The following is a 23,644-nucleotide window of genomic DNA, read 5'->3' as shown; positions in this document are numbered from 1 at the left end:
ACCTGTCTACAAATATGCACATCGGTTTTTACATCACACGTAGGGCAGTTTGATCATATTTTATGATACATTCATGTGACCCTTGAATTTAATTATAAATCTCAAGATGACTTAGAATCAGCATAAATATTCTGCTTATAATCATTCTAAAATGTATACATATTGCACTTGTACATTCTGAATACTGTCCTTTGGCTATGATGAATGACTCTTTGAGGAGCTCCTGGCTTTTCTAGTGGTAAATTCAGCTGTCAGCCTGAATTCTCTGTGGCCTTGAGTCCAGCTATGTTAGTAAGGAGAACACCAGAGCACTCTGCACAGAATCATCACTTGAATCAGCACACAGGGCAGCAGCCTCTGTGCTGGGCATGTCATCTTGGTGTGTCATGTATAGGATGGTCTCAAAGCCACGTCAGTGCTTAAACTGGAGACCAAGAAACTGCCCAATTTACAGCATAATTAAGAAGAACCAGAAAGGGGGCATGAGGATGAAAATGGGCATTTTAAACTTCCTAAATGCTCTTATTTGTTTCAGGCCCAAGGGCAGGGTGTTTTTCAGGAGAAGAAGAGAACATAACCCAGACCGGATGAATGAAGACTAGAAAAGACATGGGGACCTGTGAGTAAAGTTAAGCATCTCTCTATTTTCGAAGCTCCAGGTTAGCTACGAGGAAACCTGAAGTTTGTACCACCTCCTACTCCTACTCCTTCAACTACTCCCAACTTTTTAAAAGTTTCCTAGACCCCCTTCTGAGACAGAGAATATTTCGGAAGGAGATCTGTCTTGTTTCCAGTCAGAGATCCCTATGTGCTGCCTGTAGGGCTATTCAAGAGTCTAACATCCCCATTCAATCATGGGGGAATAGGTGATTGAAAACAGACATTTTTAAATGCCTTTATAGGACTACGCTGATGGCAACAAGGATGATGTCATTATACCTTCTGAGGCAGCAATAAGAATGGATCTCACAGACCTCTAACGACAGGTACATAATTGACCAAGGGTCCCAGCTACTGTGCTCTGAAGTCCATCATCAGGTTGGCACCAATGGCTGAGGATACTAAGGCAGGTCCATCCCAGGGAGTCTCAGGACTCCTCTGATAAACAATTTCGGTTCAAGGATACACCACCAGTTTTGCTAAGCCTTCCTTAGACTGCGCACCAGTCCTGGAGCTTCCACCCAGCCTTCCTTTCCTCTTTCTTTCATTCGTGTTCAAGTGTACATTTCATATCTCCCAGCTTCACACCCAGCAGAAATCTCCCTATTTTCTCTTGTAGGCATTTCTTCTAATAAAATTCATACACATTTTATTCCCCTCTTGGTATTTACTTTGCAGACAACCTGGAATAACACACTTTTAAACTAACAAGAATAAGGTACATGCAGATTTGCAGTAGACCATTTCCAAAAAGCTCGATGGAGTTTAACAGGTGTCATCATCTCAAACTGGCCTTATGATGCATAGATTATTATTATTACCAGATCTCATGTGGAAAATTACATGAAAGAAACCAGATTTTAAGATAAAACTATAGGCAGCAGAAATCTAAAACAAAATCTCAGATTTTACAATGTTTAGTTTGGGTTTTATAACATCTGAAAATATAGTATTTTTATTGTAAAAAAAGTAAACCATGGGCAAAAATAAATATTGAAATAATCCCCCCTCCCCAATGTTTTCTCTTTACCATCACAACTTCACATCTCTGTGTATGAATTAGGACCAAAACTTGATGTCACTCACTTTTTCTAACCAAAACACTAGAAATTATACATCAAGATTAATACAATCACCTTCAAAGTAATGACATAGAAATTATTCTCATGGTGTATGGAATATATTTAGAGGTTAACACACACACACACACACACACACACACACACAATACATATTCCCTTTACTGTACATTTGATTTTTGAAGCAAACAAAAGGCATTTGGAGCCATAGCTGACAAACAAACATGTAACCTGATAAGGCACTGTGCAGGAAGGACACAGAAATATATAGGTACTAAATAGACATAATAATAAAGAAGAAATACCAAATATGCATAAATACTGTTGGATTTTCAAGAAAAGATCATTTTAACTTCCTGTGTTCCTAACAAGGTAGCATTAAAGATGATATACATGTATTTAGTATGATTATTTTCCTGGGCCACTTCAAGCTTCCAGTTTCATTGAAATTGTAATTTTGCATAAAATATCAAAGAGCAAATCAGTTACAATATTTAAAAGACATAAAATACTTAATCTGTTCATTCTTCTATTATTTTCTATTTCATCTCTAATAATAATTTATGTTATAGATATAATTTAAATTATACTAATTAGAGATATTTGCATTTTCTAGAGCTTACCATATCAAGATACATAATAGATTCATTTTAAACTTACTGTAAAAATGTAATAAAACTTTCCAACTGTGATTTTTAAAAATTCAAGTGAATAAAGGGCAATGTTTTTAAAATTTATAATTATCAACGAACTCTTTTAATTTATTAACATTAAGTGGAATGAGTCAGAAATATTAACTTAAAGCTATACAACTGTTATTTGTTACATCTTAGTAATTATTCAAGTTGAATTTTTCTTATGAAATAATTTCTACTGAGATTGCCAATCAATGTTTACAATACAGTCTTCATACTGGACACACATAAGTGCCAAATATTAATGGAGTCCCTGATGTAAGACTTGAATTCACTCAGGAAAATGTGATGCATTTTACCTGTTCATCTATTGTAAAATACATAGTAAAGGAGATGTAATCAAATACGAAAATATTAAAACCCCCAAATTTGGATAGATTGATTCGCTAAAATGTCAAAAGAGAATTACATGAAAGTTTAAGTGTTAACTTTTCACACTATCTTAACATTTAAGTTGCTTGTAGATTTTATTTACTGACAGTGGTACATGGAAATTAGCAAATTCATATCTTTTCTCAGAAAGATTAAATGCTCTTGCATTCAGGAAACTACATGAAAATCATTTCCCCCTTTTGTCTAGCACCAATTTTGTATTAAAATTTCATTTATGGAATATGCTGTCAACTTCACAACATGAGCTTTGGAGAGAAGAAGGCTTGCTTTAATAGTTCTTCATTACAATATTTCCTACAGAATCTTATGATTAGCTCACTTAGGGTTGACATTGTAAACTACATTTTTTCCTAGATAAGGGATAACATTGTTAGCATTTCTAGAATTCAGAAAAATAATTCTATTCCTAGAAAGTCAGAAAATAAAAACAAGATTTAGTATTTATTTAAGTTCAACTAAATTTTAATATTTTTACTGTGTTAGCATGTTTTATAATGTTCAGATTCAAGTTGCATGTAATAATTGCCTAAATTAGGAAATTTATGAAAAAGTATCGTATTCTTCAGAAAATTATGATTTATTCTTTCAAGCATATAATTATGTCCCAAGCTGTCTACATCAATAACATGATTTTAAGTTTTGACCAAATTTTTTTCCATTATATTGTAATCATGTAGCTATAGTTTGTTCACTACCAGACCCAAGTGAAAAATGTCTTAATTTTAAAATTAGTATTCATTGTGGTTTTATAATATAGTTTTAAAAGTAAGTTCCTTACTTCTTCTTGTGCCTTATGGCGTTCCTTTGCTGTCATTGAAAGAATGGCTTTTTCAGTAATTTTCTCCTTCTGTTCATCCATAGCCAGGTTCAACTAGAAAATAAATAATTAGATTAGATAGATAAATATGTAGGTAGATAAAATAGGCATATATTGACACCTAATAGCAACATTTATCCAAACAATTAATTTATATACTCATAGAAGGTAATTTCAAATTAATTTGGCACACACTTATGTAAAAATGAACTGCATTGAGATTCAATAAGTTGAAAGTTCATTGTTATATTTGAAACATTTAATACTGAATTTTTCACTTACACTTTTGCTGTTTTTAAATTTATTAAAATATGACTTGGGAGGGAGTCCTTAATTGCAAACATTTGACACTGATGAGTAATACCAATTAAATGCCTTTTATCAAAATGAGCATAGCAGTTATTTTTTTTAATTAGGCTGATATTTGCTATTAAAGTCTTTTATTGCCAACTGGTAATAAATTGGCTGCTGTTATGTCAGGATAAGAATTCAAGGGCAGAAAAAAAAAAGGATTCAAGGGCATAAACCAATAGCAAATGTCAACTGAAACATGCCAGTATGGTCTAAAATGGTTTACAATATTTCACAACAAAGGATAATGTTTCTTAAATAGCTGAACAGTTACCTCTGACCCGCTCCATCTACAAAGCCAGATAAAGATCTTCTATTACTGCCGCTAACCCTTGTTATACAAAGGCGAATGTGGCCCACTCTGTATTTTTTATAAATAGTCCTCATAGAAACAAAATGCTATTTTCAACAACAACAAAAAAAACTAAACTCATACAATAACAGTCACTCAACAAACTGGCATTACTAGAAAGAAAGCCTGATACCGAACCCTCTGAACTGGAATCTTTAACAGTTCTCAAGCAATGGATAATGACCATGTTTTTTGCTTTGTTTTGTTAGTGTTTTCATTGTTTTAAATAGGCTCTCTCAACTGTATACCTCACAAATTATGTCTTTAATCCATAGTCTGTCTGAAGACCCACTCTGAAACGTGGAATAACATGGCAGGGTGAGGTCAACAATATGGCCTCCTCAATCTGACTATACATATATGCTATGTGAATGGTATCAAACCTGTGAAATCTTCATCCACTGATATGTGACATAGCTCACTATATCAGAGATTTTGTTTTGGTAGAGGAGAGAGGCCCAGAAATCTTTAGGTGATTCTGATGACCAACCTACATAAGGAGTTGACAAATATTTCTATAAAAGTCCTGATAGTAAATATTTTAGCCTTGGTGTGTGGGGTACGGTTGGGGGTGAGGTGGCAGCATACAGTCTCTGTTGCAATTACTCAGCTCTGATCTTGTAGCATGAAATAGACAATACATAAATGAATGAGTGTGGCTATGCCTCAATAAAACTTAAAAAACAAACAAGTGGCAGGCTGAATATGGACAGCAAGCAATGTTTGCTTATCCTTGTCCTAAATTTAAAACTACTGAAAACAATTTTTTAAAAAAAATCATGTAATATACAACATGATGACTATAGTTAACAATGTTATATGGTATGTTTGAAAGTTTCAAGAGAGTAGAAACTAAGAATTCTCATCACAAGGAAAAAAAAACATTGGGGTGTTCATTTTTGTGTGTGTGTATCTATATGAGATGATGGATGTTAACTAAATTTATTGTAGTTATTTCACAATATTTGAAAGTCAAGTCACTATGCTATGCACCTAAAAATTGCACAGTGCTGTATGTCAATTATATTTCAATAAAACTGGGGGTAAATATTATGTAAGACTATTTTTAGGATCATTCTCCCCAAGGAATATTTTTTTTCCTGTGCTAAAGTAATACAAAAAATATAATGTTATAAAAAGTCAAACATCAAACTCAACTTCCACACATGGAAGGCTATCTGTAAACTGTGTACAACATACTATGCCAAGTCTCCATGGTTATTTTTTTATTAGGCAATTCTCATCTCAGGAGGAGATGAGTACATTGGAGAGTGACATCTATTCTTTACAAACTTAATTTCCAAATGCAAAAACATTCACAGCAGACTTTATCTGAAGGGAGGCAAATGAGCTATGAAAGAGCTATGAAACTCTTTGATGCCACCGTAAAGTCAGATTTTAACAAAGTCTCCTAGGGCCATGACATTTAGAACTCCATCTAAGTAACTCTTTAAAAGGTGGGAATTCTTTACCTTTGAAAGCGTCACAGTTGGAAAAATCCCCTTCATTATAATACCGAACTTCTAAAGAAGTACTATACTAATCTACATAAACTGAGGGAAAAACATATCAACATTACTGAAAAGCATCATATGCATAGTACCCAACAGAGATCCAGTAAGATCCTGGAAATTCAATGGTTAACAAAATATAAGGATACACACATGAGGCCTTTTCTGCAAACACCAGCCATTCCAAAAGAGAGATGTTTAATACAATTATTTGGGGGAAATTATTGGAAGTAGAAAGTCAAATTCAGAGAGTGCATTTTCACCCTGAGGTATTAACAACATGCAGTGCTAACAGCATCTCTCCCTCAAATCCCACGACACAAGTCGGATTTTTCTCTCCTGCCACTTTGGAGGAGAGCATCCTGTTTCTTCATCAAGACAAAACTAGATACTTTTGGTTTGCTGTTCTTATCTCAAATATATGAAAATTTTCTTTTGTCAGTGAGTTGGAAATTTCTGCAGCTAATTTTTCATGCATAAAGAGGTTGTGTGTGCTAAGTGCCATTCAGTTGGCTCTGACTCCTGGCAACGCTACGAATGAGTGATATCCACAGTGTCCTGTCCTCAGGGTGGAAACTTCAAATTAACTTCAAATTAAAAATCAAAAACAAACAAAAAGGATGAACCTTGAGGGCATTATCCTAAGTGAAACAAGTCAGACAGAGAAAGACACAGGCTGTTTAAAGGCTAACTGTATAAACACTTTAACATACAGTAAGAGAAAGTAAAATCTACTTTATAGGAGAGAATATAAACTCTAGAGTCCAATCATTAATATCTTCAGAAAAGGTACAGCAATCAAACAAGCTGGTGTGTTCTGCCTACCTAATTCATATTGACATTCCATCTAAGTAGTAGCCAAAGAAGGAAGAGACTGGTAGACCAACTAGACTCTCAATCTTCTGAAGCGTAGTTCTGCGTGTACTTTTCTCTGTATTCAGAAGAATAGCTAATGATTCAAATGTGAAGTATATGATGTGTGGTGTGTATAAAGTCCTTAATAAATCAATATAACCCAACAAGAAAATTGAATTTATTTTTCTAGCAGAAATCTAAGTTTTTGACCAGTAAATAGTGATTTATTAATATATTATGTGATCCATATTTTACATGAGGATCAATATAGGCAATACAGGTTGGCATAAACAACAGGACAATCAGCCTTCATATATATTGACAAGTTTCCCAATGGTCTATTAATATACAAAAGACTGGGACAAATTACTTATTTATACATACAAAACACGATTATAAAGGCCAGCTGCAGGTATTTTTTTGGAAAGTGCATTTTAATAAGGTCCTATTCAGTTAGGAAACAAATGGGCAAGAAGTAGTTTGCACTACAGAGTTTAGCGCAAGAGCTTTCTCTTTTTCTAACCACGAAATCAATCATTTGTCCAGACTGTGGGAGTCAGAGTTAGTTACTGAAAAGAGCTCCGTATATAAACAAGTCAATAACTCATTGTGTGTTATTGTCCAGCTGAAGAAGTCGGCTTTCAAAAAGCTGCCCCTGCTTCTCTCAGAATGAATGTCACTGTATTCAGAGGCTGGAGAGTCCTTTGTTTCCAGCCATTGCTGGCTGCCATTTATGTATGGGAACAGGAGGTGGCTGTGAGGAGCGTGGGGGAAGCCACTATTTGGTATCATGGATGTCCAGGAAAAACTCTGAATTTTGTCAACCTAAATAACTTGTGTGTGGAATTGCATTAACGGAACTGATAAGGAGTAGCCACACACACACACAAACACACACACACACACACACACACACACACACAAATATTTGGTGAAGGAATTAAATGATAATATAAGTTTGTACCATTTTAAATTGGATCAGGCTGATATTTTTGGTTCCCCACCTGTCAACAAAGATGAAACCAAAAATATAGGCAATGGTTTGAAAAGTTCAAATGCATAAAATCAAACTGGTGAACAGGTCAACATGTCAAATCAATGATATCTATTCCTGCCATAAATAGTAAGGGTGATTCCTGGGACTCTCAAATACGGTTTGCAAAGTGTGTGTGTGTGTGTGTGTGTGTGTGTGTGTGTGTGTGTGTGTGAATTTGTTTAAGGAATGATTTTATGTGCTCAACACTTGTTATATATTAAAGAAATATGAACTATTTTTGACTTAAAAATTAATTTAAATATCCTTTAGAACTGAACTGAACCTGAAGTTCATAAGATATAAATATTATAATACTCTTATTTATTTTATCTTAAAATTTATTAAAAACTGAATATTTTTTCAGAATCAAAGAAGGGACTGTGAAAAGACACTAGACCAGGGCTCAAGAATTATAATTCGGTTGGGCAACTAAAAAATACATGTGGATCTGTTTAATAAATGGTCCTCATGTGTGTGCGTGTGTGTGTATGTGTGTGTGTGGAAGGGGGGTTGTTCTATGAAATCTTTAAACCACAGCTTAGATTTTTTTTTTTTTTTTTTAGTTTCAGGTGTACAAATCAATGTAATAGTTTAGAAAGCATGGCTTAGCTTTTAATTAGATAAAGTTGGAGTTGCAGGCATGGAGAGAGTTGGGAACTTAGAACTGAATCCAACTGATCCCATTTCCCTTAACAATTTAGAAAACCACAGCATTAAATAATATAACATGCTTCCATGGGCAACAACTGTACTAGACCATTTTTCTAGGTATAAATAGGTTTAATAGCACAGAGCAATATGATTGAGGAGAATATAAAAAAACAACAGAAAGTCACAAACAATATATGGCATGAGGTAGATCACAATTAATTGTCAAGTGGACATAAAAACAATACAGTCTACAAGTATAAAGGACAAAAATATCATTTTGAGATGGAGTGGTTAGAGATGGAAAGGCATAAAAGATGGACAGTATCAAGCTAGGAAAAGGAGAAGTGGTCATATGGGGCAATATGATTAATAAATATTAATTAATGTCACTAATTAATAATTAATTACATGATTAAATTTTGTTCTAAATACAGTTAGTATTTAGAAGTAAAGTGGTTTGACATGGCTCTGGAAAAGGAAACAGAGAAGACAAACTTTACCTTGAAGGATAAGCAGAGAGAAAAAGCATAGTGAGCTGATCCACTGAGTCTGCCCAAGGCAATGGTGTGACAGGAAAGAATGTCTCATAGTAGAGAACAAGGACTAGCTGGTTAGTGTGACCCCATAGCTAATCTATTTATGAATTTAAATATAAGCTGGGAGTAATATGCAAAATTCCAGTCCTATAATGAGGGTATAATTGAAGATTTAGTTCTTAGCTTTGCCTTGGCCCATTCCCATCCGTTCAAGCTATGGAAAGATTAACACATTTCTAGTCTTAGAGATTCGTAAGTAAATCCTGACCTAGACCCCCACTTCCAACCAGGTTATTTCACTTAAATTCTTTCCATAATAAAATGTAAGATGGCCACTTCTACACTTGGGAAGAGGCAGAATCCTTAATTCAAAACTGGCTGTGAATTCTCGCTCTGCCACAAATTAGTTCTGAGACATTGGGTAACAGTGATGGTTCACACAGGCCTTCCAAAGCCAGAGACTCCTCTCCCATCCTTGCTAGTTCTTTGAAGAAAGCTACTTTTACCACAAACTGTAGCTTCTTGAAGACAGTTGTTTTAAGAAAGAATTTATAAATGTTCATAATATTTGAAAACCAGAAAACAAAAATATCACAATCATTTTAAAACATTAACATTTGGGGAGAGATCCAAGAGGTGGAATAGACAAATACTGTGCCTGCATTCTTTCATGAACATATTAAAATTACAACTAAATTATAGAACAAGCAATCCAGAGAACCATCTGAAGTCTAGTGAACAGAAGTCCTATAACTAAAAATATAAAGAAGCCAAGTAGAGACTGATAGGAAGGGTGGAGATGCAGAATGAGCCCCACACCTCTGTGTGGTGGTTGAGAGTCAGAAGGGATATCTCAGCTGCCTTAGTTCCCCCCAGAGGAGAGAGGGGGAACTTAGCCCCCCCGCCCCCACAACAGGCTCCCCAGTCCAGAGTACTAGTGCCGAAAAGAGGAGCTCCCACAACATCTGGCTTTGAAAAACAGAGGGGATTTTGACCATTCAAGTAGGCAGGAAGGCTGTGGGAAATCCAGATGTCCTTTTAAATAGCCTGCGCCCAGATTGACTTGCTCATAGGCACTCACCCTGGGTTCCAGCAGAGGGATGGTAACTTGGGGGGCCTCGGAGACATACATGGCGGCAGACTGAAGTGTCTGGCATCAGGGGGAGAAGTGGAGGACTTACTGCATTTTCCCGGTGAGAAGTCCACCTTTCAACAGCTGGCAGGTGGGTCCCCTCTAACCAAATCTGAATCTGATAGACCTGGTAAGTTCTGCTGCTCCACCCTCCTGACTCACTGGAATCCCACCCAACCCAATTCCCCCAATGCCAGAGGCACTTTCTCCACGAGCAGCCAGAGCTGCACACATTGCATTCTTTCTTGAAAATTTATCGGAGTCTGGCAGGCCCCAAGTGGGCAGCAACTGGCCTCAGTGTGCTCTTAGACTTTTGCTGAATTGCTCCAAGCTCAGCACTGACACCAAACCAGAATTTACATTAATCTGGTGACCACAATTCTTCTCACTCTAGTGACTCCCTGAGGTCCTGCTTCACCCAATTCGCCATACCGCATCAGGAGTTATCAGTGGCTGAACCATAAGGGAGCAGGCAGGTGGCAGCAAGCCTTGGGGTGTCCTGGTTTTTGGCGAAGCTACCACAGGCCCAGTAGTCGTGACAGCCATCCTAGGTTCACAGAGTGGTCTCTCCCACACACCTCCAAGTACAGCACAGGCAGTGAACAACTGAGGATCGCTTTGTAGCTCCTACTAGGTGGCCCCTGGCCAGTCATAAGCAGTGGCTTACCTAGCCCTGCACTGGAACTGCTCCCAAGAGGTCCCAGAAACAACAGGTTGGCTTCAGACCATAACTGAGCACTGGCCAATTAGCCCCACAAGTGGTACACAAAAAGGGCAGTCTCAACAGGCACCAGAGCCTGCTGAGACAAATCCCACTCAGGCTGTAAGCCTCCCACACAGCAGTTCATAAGCTATGGATGTGGACAAACCCCACAGCCAGTCAGCCTAAAGGTCAATGGTCAATCCCACCCACTCACATGCCAAGATCAATTAAAGCTCAACTATAACAGGAGGGCACACACAACCCACACAAGGGACATTCCTGGAGCACCCAAATCAGGTGACAAGGGAGACTGTGCCACTGGGCCCCACAGGACACCTACTACATGACCATCCAGCCAAGACTGGAAGACATACCATGTCCACCTAATACAGAGAAACTAACACAGAGAGGCAACCAACAGGATGAAACAAGGAAATGTGACCCAAATGAAAAAGACAGGAGAAAAGTCCAGGAAAAGAACTAAATGAAATGGAGGCAAGAAACCTACTAGAAACAGAGTTCAAAACAATGGTTATAAATATACTCAAGGAACTTAGTGACAACTTCAACAAAGAGATAGCAAGCATAAAAAGGGACACAGAAACCATAACAAAGAGCCAGTCAGAAGTGACGAATATAATAACTGAAATGAAGAATGCACTAGAAGGAATCATCAGCAGACTGGATGAAGCAGAGCATCAAATCAGTGGTTTGAAAGACAAGGTAGCAAAAAATACCCAATCGGAACAGCAGAAAGAAAAAAAGAATCCAAAAAACTGAGGAGAGTTTAATAGACCTCTAAGACAATATCAATATTGCATCATAGGGATACCAGAAGGAGAAGAGAGAAAGCAAGGGATTGAGAACCTATTTGAACAAATAATGACTGAAACTTTCCTAACCTAGTGAAGGAAATAGATATACAAGTCCAGGAAGTGCAGAGAGTCTCAAACAAGATGAACCCAAACAGGCCTACACCTAGACACATTATAATTAAAATGGCAAAGATTAAAGACAAAGAGAGAATCCTAAAAGCATCAAGAGAAAGGCAATTAGTAACTTATAAGGGAGCTCCCATAAGATTGTCAGCTGATTTCTCAACAAAAACTTTATAGGAAAGAAAGGATTGGCAAGAAATATTCAATGTGATGACAAGCAAGGACCTACAGTCAAAATTGCTGTACCCAGCAAGGCTGTGAATTAAAATTGAAGGACAGATAAAGAGCTTCCCAGATAAGAAAAAGCTAAAGGAGTTCATCACCACCAAACCAGTATTACAAGGAACCTTAGAGAGACTTCAAGATGGGGAAAAAAAAAATCAAAATTATGAGTAATAAAATGGCAATAGCTACATATCGATCAACAATTACTTTCAACATAAATGGATTAAATGCTCCAATAAGCAAGATCCTTACATACGCTGCCTACAAGAGATTCACTTCAGATTGAAAGACACGCACAAACAGAAAGTAAAGGGATGGAAAAAGATATTTCATGAAAATGGAAATGAAAATAAATAAATAAATACATAAATATAAATAAATAAATAAATAAATAAAAGCTGGTGTAGCAAACAAACTACACCAGACAAAATAGATTTTAAAACAAAGGCCTGAAGAAGAGACAATGAAGGACCCAGTGATCCCACTTCAGGGTATTTATCAGAAGAAACTCAAAATGATACGTTGAGGGGATGTGCGCATCCATATGTTCATTGCAGCGTTGTTTACAATGGCCAAGATGTGGAGGCAGCCTCAGTGTCCATCGATGGATGAATGGATAAATAGTAGGTGGTAAATATACACAATGGAATATTACTGGGCCATGGAAGGGAATGCGTTCTTGCCATCGGTGGTGCATGGATGGACCCGGACAATATGTATTATGCTAAGTGGAGTATATCAGGCAGAGAAAGACAGATAGAATGTGATATCACTTATATGTATAAACAAACAAAATAAACAAATAAAACAGAAATAAACTCATAGATATAGAAAACATTTTGATGGTTGCCAGATGGGAGCAGGGTTGGGACTAAGGGTGCAAAAAGGGGAATGGGTTAAAAAGTACAAATTGGTTGTTACATGTAGTTATGGGGATGTAGGGTACAGCACAAGGAATATAGTCAATAATACTGTAAGAACTATGTATGGTGCCAGGTGGGTACTGGATTTGTTGGGGTGATAGACGGGAGGGGTTTGAGGAGCAGGGTGAAAAAGGTGAAGGGATTAAAAAGTACAAATTGGTAGTTACAAAATAGTCATGGGGATGCAAAGTACAGCATAGGGAATAGAATACAGTGAATGACATGATAATAACTACACATATGTATAGTGCTAAATGGGCACTACACTAGTCGGGGGATCACTTCTTAAATTATATAAATGTCTAACCACTATGCTGTACACCTGAAATTAATATAAAATTATATTGAATCAACTGTAATTGACAAATTTAAAAGTGGGGGGAAAAGGAAGGGAAATAAGAGGTCCAAATTTTCAGGTATAAAAAAACTAAGTCATAGGGATGTAATGTACAGCATTGGGAATATAGTCAATAATATTGTGGTAGCAAAGTACGGTGTCAGATGGTTGCTGGACTTATCATGGTGATCACGTCTTGAGGTATATAAATGTTGAGTAACTATAGTGTACACCTGAAACTAATATAATATTACATGTTAGCTATATTTTTAATAATAATCTTTTAAAAAGACTTATTAAACTGTACACTTTAAATATGTGCAGTTTGTTGTATATCAATTTACCTCAATAAAAATGTTTTGAAAAAGAAAAAAAAACTAAAACGGCAGCATTTTTAAATAGTTTGTCTAAAAGGACATAATAAAGAATTCTCCATAATACTTCACCTTCAACTTATTTAACATTTAATTAAAGAAACTGCTTCAAAAATCTCCTTTCATTTCTGTGTTTTTTAAAAATGAAAGAAGTAATCATAAAGAAATTTTAGCCCTCATACATTCCGTGAGGAAAGTGGCACTGAGTCCTGACTTAGTAGCCAGATTATAAACTTCCTGCTTAAACATTCTGTCACAACTGGGAATGCCACATACACTAAACCTAACTCAGTTTGCCCTCTCAAACTACTCTCTAGTCCATTTCTTCTACTATCTCATGTAGTTTTGGAGAGACTATACTACGCTAGCCAAGGGGTGGGACCCTGACCCCCCACGCCAAGCAGCCTCTCTCTTCAGAGATAGAGTCATGAGAGGAACCACACGGAGACATAAACAGTTGAGGGGAAACTGCCCCATTAACAGCAGCCTGAAGAGAATGTCCCTTAGATCCAGATGTTTGGAGCTGCTATAGTTCTTTCTACAACCCCTTTCTTTGGTCTTTCCTTAAATTCCATGTACTACCACCTGCCATCCCATTAAATTATATTTTTCCCTAAGTTAGCCTGAGACAGATTTCATTGATTGCAATAAACCCTAACACATATATCATGTATATCCTCACAGTATATGTCCCAGTACTTTAGGAGATCTGATTGAGCCACTCTATTCCTTGTAACTCAAGGTATCCAACACAAAATGTCTTAATAATATGCCAAATTTAAAGAAGGCCTTCAGGTATTATAATGGGTAATATAACAGCAGCAATGGTTTAAAAATTATCACCATGCTTTTCTTTTGACCTAAGTACTGCCTAAACTATCCCAGACATCCCTAGGATTATTGTCACAATAATATTGTTTCTGACATGTATCATAAAATGGTGCAACAAAACAATATCTTTGCAAACAAGACTGTTGGCTTGAGATTCTGCCTCTCAAAAAAACCCTTGCTCCTCTCAGTTGGCATATACACAGCTAAACTTGGAAGACTTGGCCCATAAATTTCCCTTTATAAACTAGGAGTAATGATTCTGACTGCCTTTGCTGGCATCAGGAATATGGAAGATACAACGTAGAAATAAAATAACAGCTTACCCCGCTTCTGTCCTAGACGAAATATAGAAGTCTGATAGAGGGAGGCAGGAAAGCAAAATAGCCAGAAGAGTCCTAAGTTCTGCTTCTATATGGTGTGGCTTGGGGAGGGAGACAAGAGTCAGGTAAGTGGGAAATGTCCTTGAGCAGAGGGGTCTGCTGCTCCCTTCCCTTCAATATGGACCCACGGAGGAAGTTGTCCTGAAGCAACAGAGCACACAGCCACATTGACAAGATGGCATGGTATGGCCAGGCAGAGAGAGGCCTAAGGTTTAGCTTTCCCAAACCCCTGGTTTCTTTGTATCTTAGGACATGGAAGCAGCTGAGCAGTAGGCTAAGAAGTTTGCCAAAGGCTATTGGCATAGTGAGGACAACATGGCTTTATAGTGAGAGCAGCACCATAGACCATGGAAGCCAAGGCCAAATGGGTGTCTCAAACAGACATTGGAGGGGGATCTCTAACACCAGAAGAATTCAAGTTCAGGTTGGATCATGAAAGAAGCACCACCAGAAAAAGTGCCTGAGCCAAATGAGTGGGCTACAAGTCACACAGTGCAGGCCAGAGAGCATCCAGCAACCAGGTGAACAAGGGATGTCCTTTCATTGGCCAGCAGCTGCATGCCAACACACACATTCCAATGGGCCGGCGTGAGGCCAGGGGCCCCTTCCCCCAATTGAGGATGAAATGAAAGCCACACAATCCCTCCTTCTATGTACTACCTGAAGGAAACCAACAGGGCACGGGACAGCCTACATGAGAGACAGAATGACCTAAAATAACTATTTAAATGATCAGATCAGACTAAGCTTTAAACTGAATGGGACAAGTATTTTTCCTCTGGGATCCAGCGGGCAAGAGCTCAGGATGAAAGGAATATCAGTGTCAGAAAATAACTGAGTCATTTACTTCTTTGCACACAGATTGTGTACACATATGTGAAGGGGTCTGTTGATTGTGTACACATATGTGAAGGGGTCTGTTATGAAGGAAAAAAGGCAAAAAAAGGATTTATAAGAAAGGAGAGAAATATAACAGACAGAACATTTTTCAGGGAGAATGGTAAGTTGGCACCTACCAAATTGAGGCCAATTAAAGAAATTAAAAAAAACTATTTTATGGATTCTTCAAAAACTTTGAGAGTGCAGCTGAGAAGCATTTGTGACAGGCTGCCTCTGTATTGTGTCTGCTTACCTCACCACTTGAGTTAGCGCAGTCTTGCACCATTTCCCACTCTAGAACATTTCATTACTCTCACCCACTAAAGCAGCTGTGTAAATCAGAGAACTCCTTGAGAACAGTAGTTAGGATTTTAGGGCCCAGAAAAGACAAGCCAGATAGGTCCCTATCCTTATAGAACAATTTCTGAATGTGTGTTAAGCTGGGTGTAAGGGACCCTACATCTCCAATAAGCATTTTTCCAATTATTATTTCCTGCAGTGATAGAAAAACTGTTCCTATTAATCCTGTGTGGCCCAGCTTTGGTTCAACCTCATCTGTGAAGCCCACTCTGGCTTTGTCCTTTTCCCATAGACATACGAGGTTGGACAATTAAGTTCGCGAACCTATCCTAGAAAAAGTGCTGCATACCTCATTGCTGAATATCACTACGGTCACCTTCCAAGTATTCCCCTTGGGAAGCTCTGCACCAATGACAACACCTAGTCCTCCCTTCAAAGCAATGTTGGAACTCTTTTTCTGGAATTGCCATCAGAGCTGTCATCCTATTACCCTTGATGTCCTGAATGTCATCAAAATGTCTTCCTTTCAATATTCAAAATTTTGGGGTAAAGAAAGAAGACATTGGGGGCCAGATCAGGTGAGTGGGGAGGGTGCTCCAATACAGCTATTTGTTTACTGTCTAAAAACTCCTTCACACACAGTGCCGTGTGAGCTGATGCATTGTCGTGATGCAAGAGCCATGAATCGTTGGCGAAAAGTTAAGGTCGTCTAACTTTTTCATGCAGCCTTTTCAGCACTTCAAATAGTAAACTTGGTTACTGCTTGTCCATTGCTTCAAATTCATAATGAATAATCCCTCTAATATCAAAAAAGGTTAGCAACATCGTTGCAACAAGTTTGCGAACTTAATTGTCAGACCTCGTATCTGAGCCAAAATCTATTGTCATATACTATAGATAGTGCCGCTCTCTTCTCCTTTCCTTCATTCTTTTATCTAGTATCTTTACTATTGCCAATGCTGATACAAACAATGCACTATACTGGTTTTGGAGACATAAATATCAATTAGATGCCTCCGGACCTTTAGAGGGCTAACAGTCCATTGAGAATTGCAATTCAGCAGTCAGAATTTTCCTCATTGTTTTCCTGGTGTTTGTCCCTGATAAAAAGGACCATGTCTTAGAATGCTGTTATATCCCCATGGATCCAACTATAACAGGAAGGCAGCAAACATTCAACAACAAATACTGGTGGTGGATTAATGATGGATGAGAATCCTCAGTCTCCAAGTGATTTTATTTTTCATTAGATAACTGTCTCCTAAACTACATGCTGGGTATTAGGTGATGGGAATTCTGTGGTCAAATAATTTTCTTAAACACTAGGTTAAACCACCTTAAATGGGTTTCTTTATAGCACGGCTCCTAAGAGCCTTTCATGTCTAAAAGATATTGTAAATAACCATGAGAGCGCCTCAGGAGTGTCCAGCCAGATGTACTTCTAGAAATGTGTCAAGAGATCCAAGATTCTCAAACTGAGTTGAAGATGGTCCCCTAAGAGTTTATTTGAAAGTGAGCACAAATGTGCCCAGTACCCAAACACAAGAAGCACAACTCTGCACATCGTCGACAAAGCTCAACCCTACCTACTCTGCCTCCCTCATATTAATCTATAATTCTCACATGTAATTTGTTTGGACCTTGAAACAAATGTTCTATAATACATCTAAAAATTAATGACAAAGAAATTTTGGGGTAAAAGAAGAAATGATAAAACTAATATCTCTATAAACTAAATATTTTACAAAATTAACACATATACCTGCATGAATCTCATAATTTAAAAAAGTCTTTTTAATATTGCTTCTTGTTACTCACCAATATCTGTGATTTACTACTCATTTTTAAAAGTCTGCTCTACATCCACATCTGCCCAAACATAATTGTCTTTTCTCTCAATTTATCTCCATCTTTATTCAAAAGATAACAACATTTACAAAAAGAGGCCAAAAAAGATGAAATACTATTGTCACCTTTGCTTTTAAAATTGCTAACAGCCTACTGAAGTTTTTGAGAGAATGGGTAGTGTAAATTAACGGAGAACAATGGTAGCTTTATGAATTCTTATTTAATAACTGCATTAAACTATATTGCGTCTTAAAAGTGAACTGAGATGAGAGCAAAGACTAGGTAGAGATAAGGGTGGGACTCTCATTGTCTACTTTGTCACACTGTTTAGGGTACTACAGGTGCATGTAGCATTCAGTCCTTAAAAGAGATACGGAAATGATGCATAAAGAGCTTAAATAACTTGCTCATGAACACAAAGCAAAGAAAATTGAAGAACTGGGATTCAAATCCAGGCATGTCTGACTCCAGGGCCCATGATTTTTAATTATGTCTTGGATACATCAGAAAATAGGATTAAAAATGGAGGAAAAAAACTAGGTGGGACAGACAAATTGCCAAATATCTCTTTCTTATTAAACCATATGATTCTGAAAGCCCAGAGTTAAAAATCAAATTGTATTAATATGAATTGATTTTTGATGACATTAATAACAAAATAAATTGCATGCTGAGACTTTATTCTAGTAGAATTTAGTTTTGAAATTTGTGCAAATAAGAAACTGGATTAAGATCACTGTCAGCAATCATTCATTAAACATAATAAAGTCACTTAGGTAATAATTCCTTACCTAACTTTCACTTCATCTCTGAAATCATCAAAATTAACACCCAATGCTATTTTTCCACTCTGAAAATAACTATTAATGCATTCTAATACAATTAATACAACAATTAATAATCACTTGAAAGTACTATTAACAGTTCTATATTTAATAGTTTAGACCTCTCCCTATACACACATATAGAAATAGAAATACATGTAAAATCTAATTTATATTTACAGAAATGGCATCATTGCCATATTTTTTGGCATTTTATTTTTTTTGCATGGCAATGACTTCAAATGTCTCTTTAAAACCATCCTAAGTAGAGCTATAACTACCTAGTACTTACAGGTATTAAATTTTCATCCAACCTGATTCAAAATTTAAGTGTCACGCTTCATTTAAAGCTCTCCTCTAATGAAAATGCAAGCTAAATTTGGGACGCGAGAAGTTTGGGATAGGGAAAGAAGTGCATGGTCTTTTAATTTTCATACTTCCTCAGTTCTTCTGCTATTAGGAATTTTGCTCCTATTCCACTGAAGAGAACTTAGGCATATGGCCACCACCAACTGCAAGTCAGGCTAGGAGACAGTATAGTTGTGTTTGGGGGATGGAGGGAAAGAGAATGATTCTGTTGGAAGACTAGAAGTCTCCACCACATTATTGCTCTATACAGAGTACATCTGAGAGTGAAATAATTACGCTGAGTTAACAAGTGAACTCTACGACTATTTGGGGAAAATTCTCTTCCCCAATTTCTTTGCTTAAAAAAGTTTTCTCTAACCCCTCTTCAGGCTGTTTTTCCTAAAGCAGTTTGTCATCCTTTTTGTGTTGCCAGAGCACCCTATTTATAACTCTAGCACATCAGCTCACGCATTTCAAATCATTACTTGTTTACTATCTTTCCACTATACCAGGATGGGCCCAAATTCTCCACTCTACACCCGTGGCCATCCTTGAGGTTACCGATCTTTCTCCCATTACATTTGGTCCTGGCTGAGACATAACAATCATGACAAACCCCGCCACTATGGGGCAACTGGCTGAGTCCTAACTAATCACAGAACAGCATAACTGTGAATACACTGATTTGTTCTTGAGCGACCAAAATTGGGACAAAAGTCCTCCCATGAGCTTTAACGTGTGAACACTGAGAGAGACGGCCCATGCCACATCCGAAGGGTCAGCTGCTATTTACCTCCAGAATATTGTTGCCATGTGGAGATACAGACCTAAATTTTGGTTATTTTCTTAATACTGGGTCAAAAACTTTTTAAATCTTCAACAGGCAAAACCATACGTGTGGACACTTAGGAGTTAGCCCATTTTTAAGCTCTAATTTAAGGCAAAAATCTGATCATATCACTGTGCACTCAAAAACCTTCCGAGATTCCCCACTGTCTACGGGATAAAAACCAAGCTCCTTATTGTGGCATCATTATCTGGCTGCTTATTCCTCACCTGCCTCATGTCCCATCTCCTTCCACTACTCTGACGTGCCCTTATGCTATTCCTTATAATTCTCATGTTCTACTCATCAATGTCCCTACACCCTGAAGTTGGGAGACAATTTCAAGATCCATTCTTTACATGCCCCATCACATTCTTTTTTTTTTTTTTTTTTTTTTGCCCCATCACATTCTGAGCCTCCTCCCCCACCACTGGGTCTTACCACCATAGTTACCATGTTGTCACCAACCCTAGTTTCTGTTGTGAATTGGGAAGGATAAAAAGTAGATTGCCATAACTCTAAGTTGTATCACACACACACACACACACACACACACACGCACACACACATACACACACTCTTCTCTGCTTTACCTCATCCAGGAAGCCTGCTCTGACTCATTCTCAGTCCTAGGCACAGGAACCCACCTTTGATCCCCACTGCAAAGCTCCTCCAATAATTGTGCAGGGTGCTATCCCAGCACTTAGGCAGGGAATTGGTGTCTCTTACACATGAACTCTTCCATCACACTGTGAGCAACTCTCAAGTAGACTCTGAGTCTATATTCATCTCTGCATCTCTAGTACTTGGCACATCATAGATACTCGACAAATACTGTTTAAACTGAATATAACTGTTGGAAGACCCAGAAATCTGTGGCTGGGATATATAGAACTCTCAAAAGAAATTTCAGAAAGGCCTAAAGTTTGGTACTATATATATAATAGATTGTATGTTATACATTAATATATATTAAACTATATATAAATATAAAATATACATATATGTGTATATATATATATATATAACTGAGGATAATTACTGCACCTATTGGAGACATCTTCATCATTCAAATCTGGCTTTTTTAAATAATAAATTGTGTGACTTTCATCACAAGGTTAGGAAAGGCTGTCAGAGAGAACCCTGGGGCTGGATTTTATTATCAGCTCCATCACCTCTAAAACCAAGAAACTTTTCCCGCTGGCAAAGCCTAATATGGATTCCATTATGCATTTTTTCTTCCAAGTTGTTAAGCTTCTAGTTCTGAGGGGACAGGAGCCACAACTGCCAGTTGTCATTCTGACCACAAGTGTAGGCACATAGACACCTATTTTATACATTTAGAACTAACATATAAACTCAGAACATTTTTAAATTTAGTTTTGGTTCTCAGAATTTGATCCGAAGTCTAAGTTATTACTGTCCTGCATTTCAACACCTACACATAAAAAAAAGAAAAAGAAAAAAGCTAAGTCTTGTTGTTGAGAGTAGCTTGAATTTGGATGCTGTAATGACTAATTTACTTATTCTAAAATGAATTCCCTGTTGCTTTCCAAAATGTTTGACCTCTCAACTTTATCTAGTACCTAAATATTTTGATTAATTTGATATTCGATATTCTGATATACCATTATCCATCATTAGATAAGAGAGAATTTGTTGAAAGCTTATTAAGTGCCAGGCACTGTGCTCAGTGCTTTACTTGCATTTCCCAGTTATCTTTAAGAAAAATGAGTGAGAAAACCTAAGTATCGTAGAGGGGAAGAGTAAAGTATGTTTAAACTATTTGTCCCAAAACATAACCCAAATTTCTACACATAAACTTTGAAATTTCTGTAGAAAAAAACAAATCTCCTTTTGAATCCTTCTATTTTGTATGCGTGTGTGTGTCATATGCACAGCATTTTGCACCATCAACATCATTTAAAAATATTTGTTGACTACTTATTATGTGTCTTAGGAACTAGTGGTTAACAAGACATTTCCCTCATGGAGCCTAAAATATTATAAGGCAGACAGACATGGAACAAAAACAGCAGTAAGTGTGATGAGCATTTTTAAAAGTGTGGGGATTCTGGGGAGAGCTAAACTAAACTCAGGGCTAGAGCCGGAAATGCTTCTCTGAGCTAGAAATGTAACTAGGCCAAAGATGGGCAGGAAGCAACCGAGTCAGGTTTGACAGAGGAGCACTATAGGCAGGGGGAGTGCTAGAGTCACCTCTTCCACAAAACACTGCATACAATGTATTATTTAATCTTCAAAATAATTGGAAAAGGAATCATTATTGCCATTTTACAGATGAGAAAACTAAGACTCAGAGATTGGATCAGTGAATAACATTGGAATCCTTGTCTGTCAAAATCCAAAGCTCTTCCACTATGCTTAGCACCTCCAAAAGCTGCCTGCAACAGCTCCCTATTGCACCAGAGAGTAACAAACATTTTGAGTAAAAAGACAGATAATAAGTACTTATGGCTTTGTATACCAAGAGGCAAAATCAATGATAAAATATAGGAACTTAAATAACAAGAGAAAAACAAATTTTCACAATATTGACGAGATTAAAAATATAATAATAGTAATTGTGTACAATATTTTGTAATGCAGGTCTACTACTGAGAAGAATGAAATTCTTTTGGGGGGAATAACATTTCACTGAATTGGGGTTCAAAGCTAGTGTTCCCTATGATCAAACAAATTGCAAATATTCGTTACTCCAAAATACCACACATCCTGAGTATTTTATGTATTCCTTCCCAGTATCATTTTTACAATTGTTGAGGATCTGTATCAATAATGATAATTCTACCTGCCCCAAGGACTATTAAGAAATTCAAATGAGATAACTTTAACCTAGAAAAAAATCACATCATAAACCACAAAACACCATGCAAATATTTTCATTATCAAAGAATTAATAAAGCAAAGGTCAACTTTTGCCCTGGTTCCATCCAAAATACCACATACTCTGAAAACAAGTCTGAATTAATAATTCACCAAAATGGCTGCTTTCCACCAGCCAAGCTTACTGGCACAGCACTCTCCACTACTTCTAAACCACACAGGGACAACAAGCTACACTGGTTTCCACTCTGGGATTTTTAAGTACAATTTCATAGGGTAAATGTTTCCTGAAACTCTTTGGGGATCTTCTCGCTGATCCAGCTAGATTTGCATTTATAAAGAATTCAGAACAGGATGTTCCTAGCTCAATTCTTCCACCATCTAGTATCAAAGGATTCTCATCTCCATTTTCCAATGCATGGTCTGTGTTTGGAATTCATTTCTGTAGGAGGTCACAGAGTCAAACACTATGACTGAGAAAGGAACTGTTATTCACCATGCAGGCAATAAGTGTAAGCCCAGATTGCAAGGGCAATCAAATCTCATGCTTCAAGAAAGAAAATGATCATTTGCAAGGTCAGGAAGGAATTTCCTCTTCTCTTTTAATAGGAAATATCAGACAACTTGACGGATGAATTGCGGGGGAGGGGAAGTTCATATTGGTTTAAAACCACAAAGTACTCATGATACCACTTCCACCAAAAAGATCAATGCATTAGCTATAGAGGGGGCATGATCCTGTGTAAAAAGTCTGTATCCCGCATTTCCTACCATTCACTGTGATACACTTCTACTATGTGCCTTGGTAATAACCCCAAGCAATAATTGGGGTTATTGACAGACATAATAATGAAATTTCACTTCCATTAATTCATTTGTTTCTGACGACTTTAATACACCAACACTTCAGCAATTAATTCTACTGTCACTTTAGGTTCCATAAAATTTGTGCAGTTTTCATGATGTAAAAACTTATTAATAGGTGATTATAAGCAC

At 37.1% G+C, this 23,644-nt stretch overlaps 1 protein-coding gene across 1 annotated transcript in view; it reads right to left on the bottom strand.

Moving 5' to 3' along the window:
* Window positions 1–23,644, bottom strand: part of DCDC1 (doublecortin domain containing 1) — a 383,234-nt gene that overhangs the window by 211,786 nt on the left and 147,804 nt on the right. The window contains exon 10 of the mRNA XM_081062445.1: window positions 3,606–3,698. Coding sequence (XP_080918571.1) covers window positions 3,606–3,698 — 93 coding nt within the window. The remainder of the gene's footprint in view (window positions 1–3,605; window positions 3,699–23,644) is intronic.

The sequence above is a fragment of the Rhinolophus hipposideros genome, assembly GCF_964194185.1.
Source record: "Rhinolophus hipposideros genome assembly, chromosome: 10".
Taxonomy (NCBI): domain Eukaryota; kingdom Metazoa; phylum Chordata; class Mammalia; order Chiroptera; family Rhinolophidae; genus Rhinolophus; species Rhinolophus hipposideros.
This window is presented reverse-complemented; position numbering and strand designations above follow the sequence as displayed.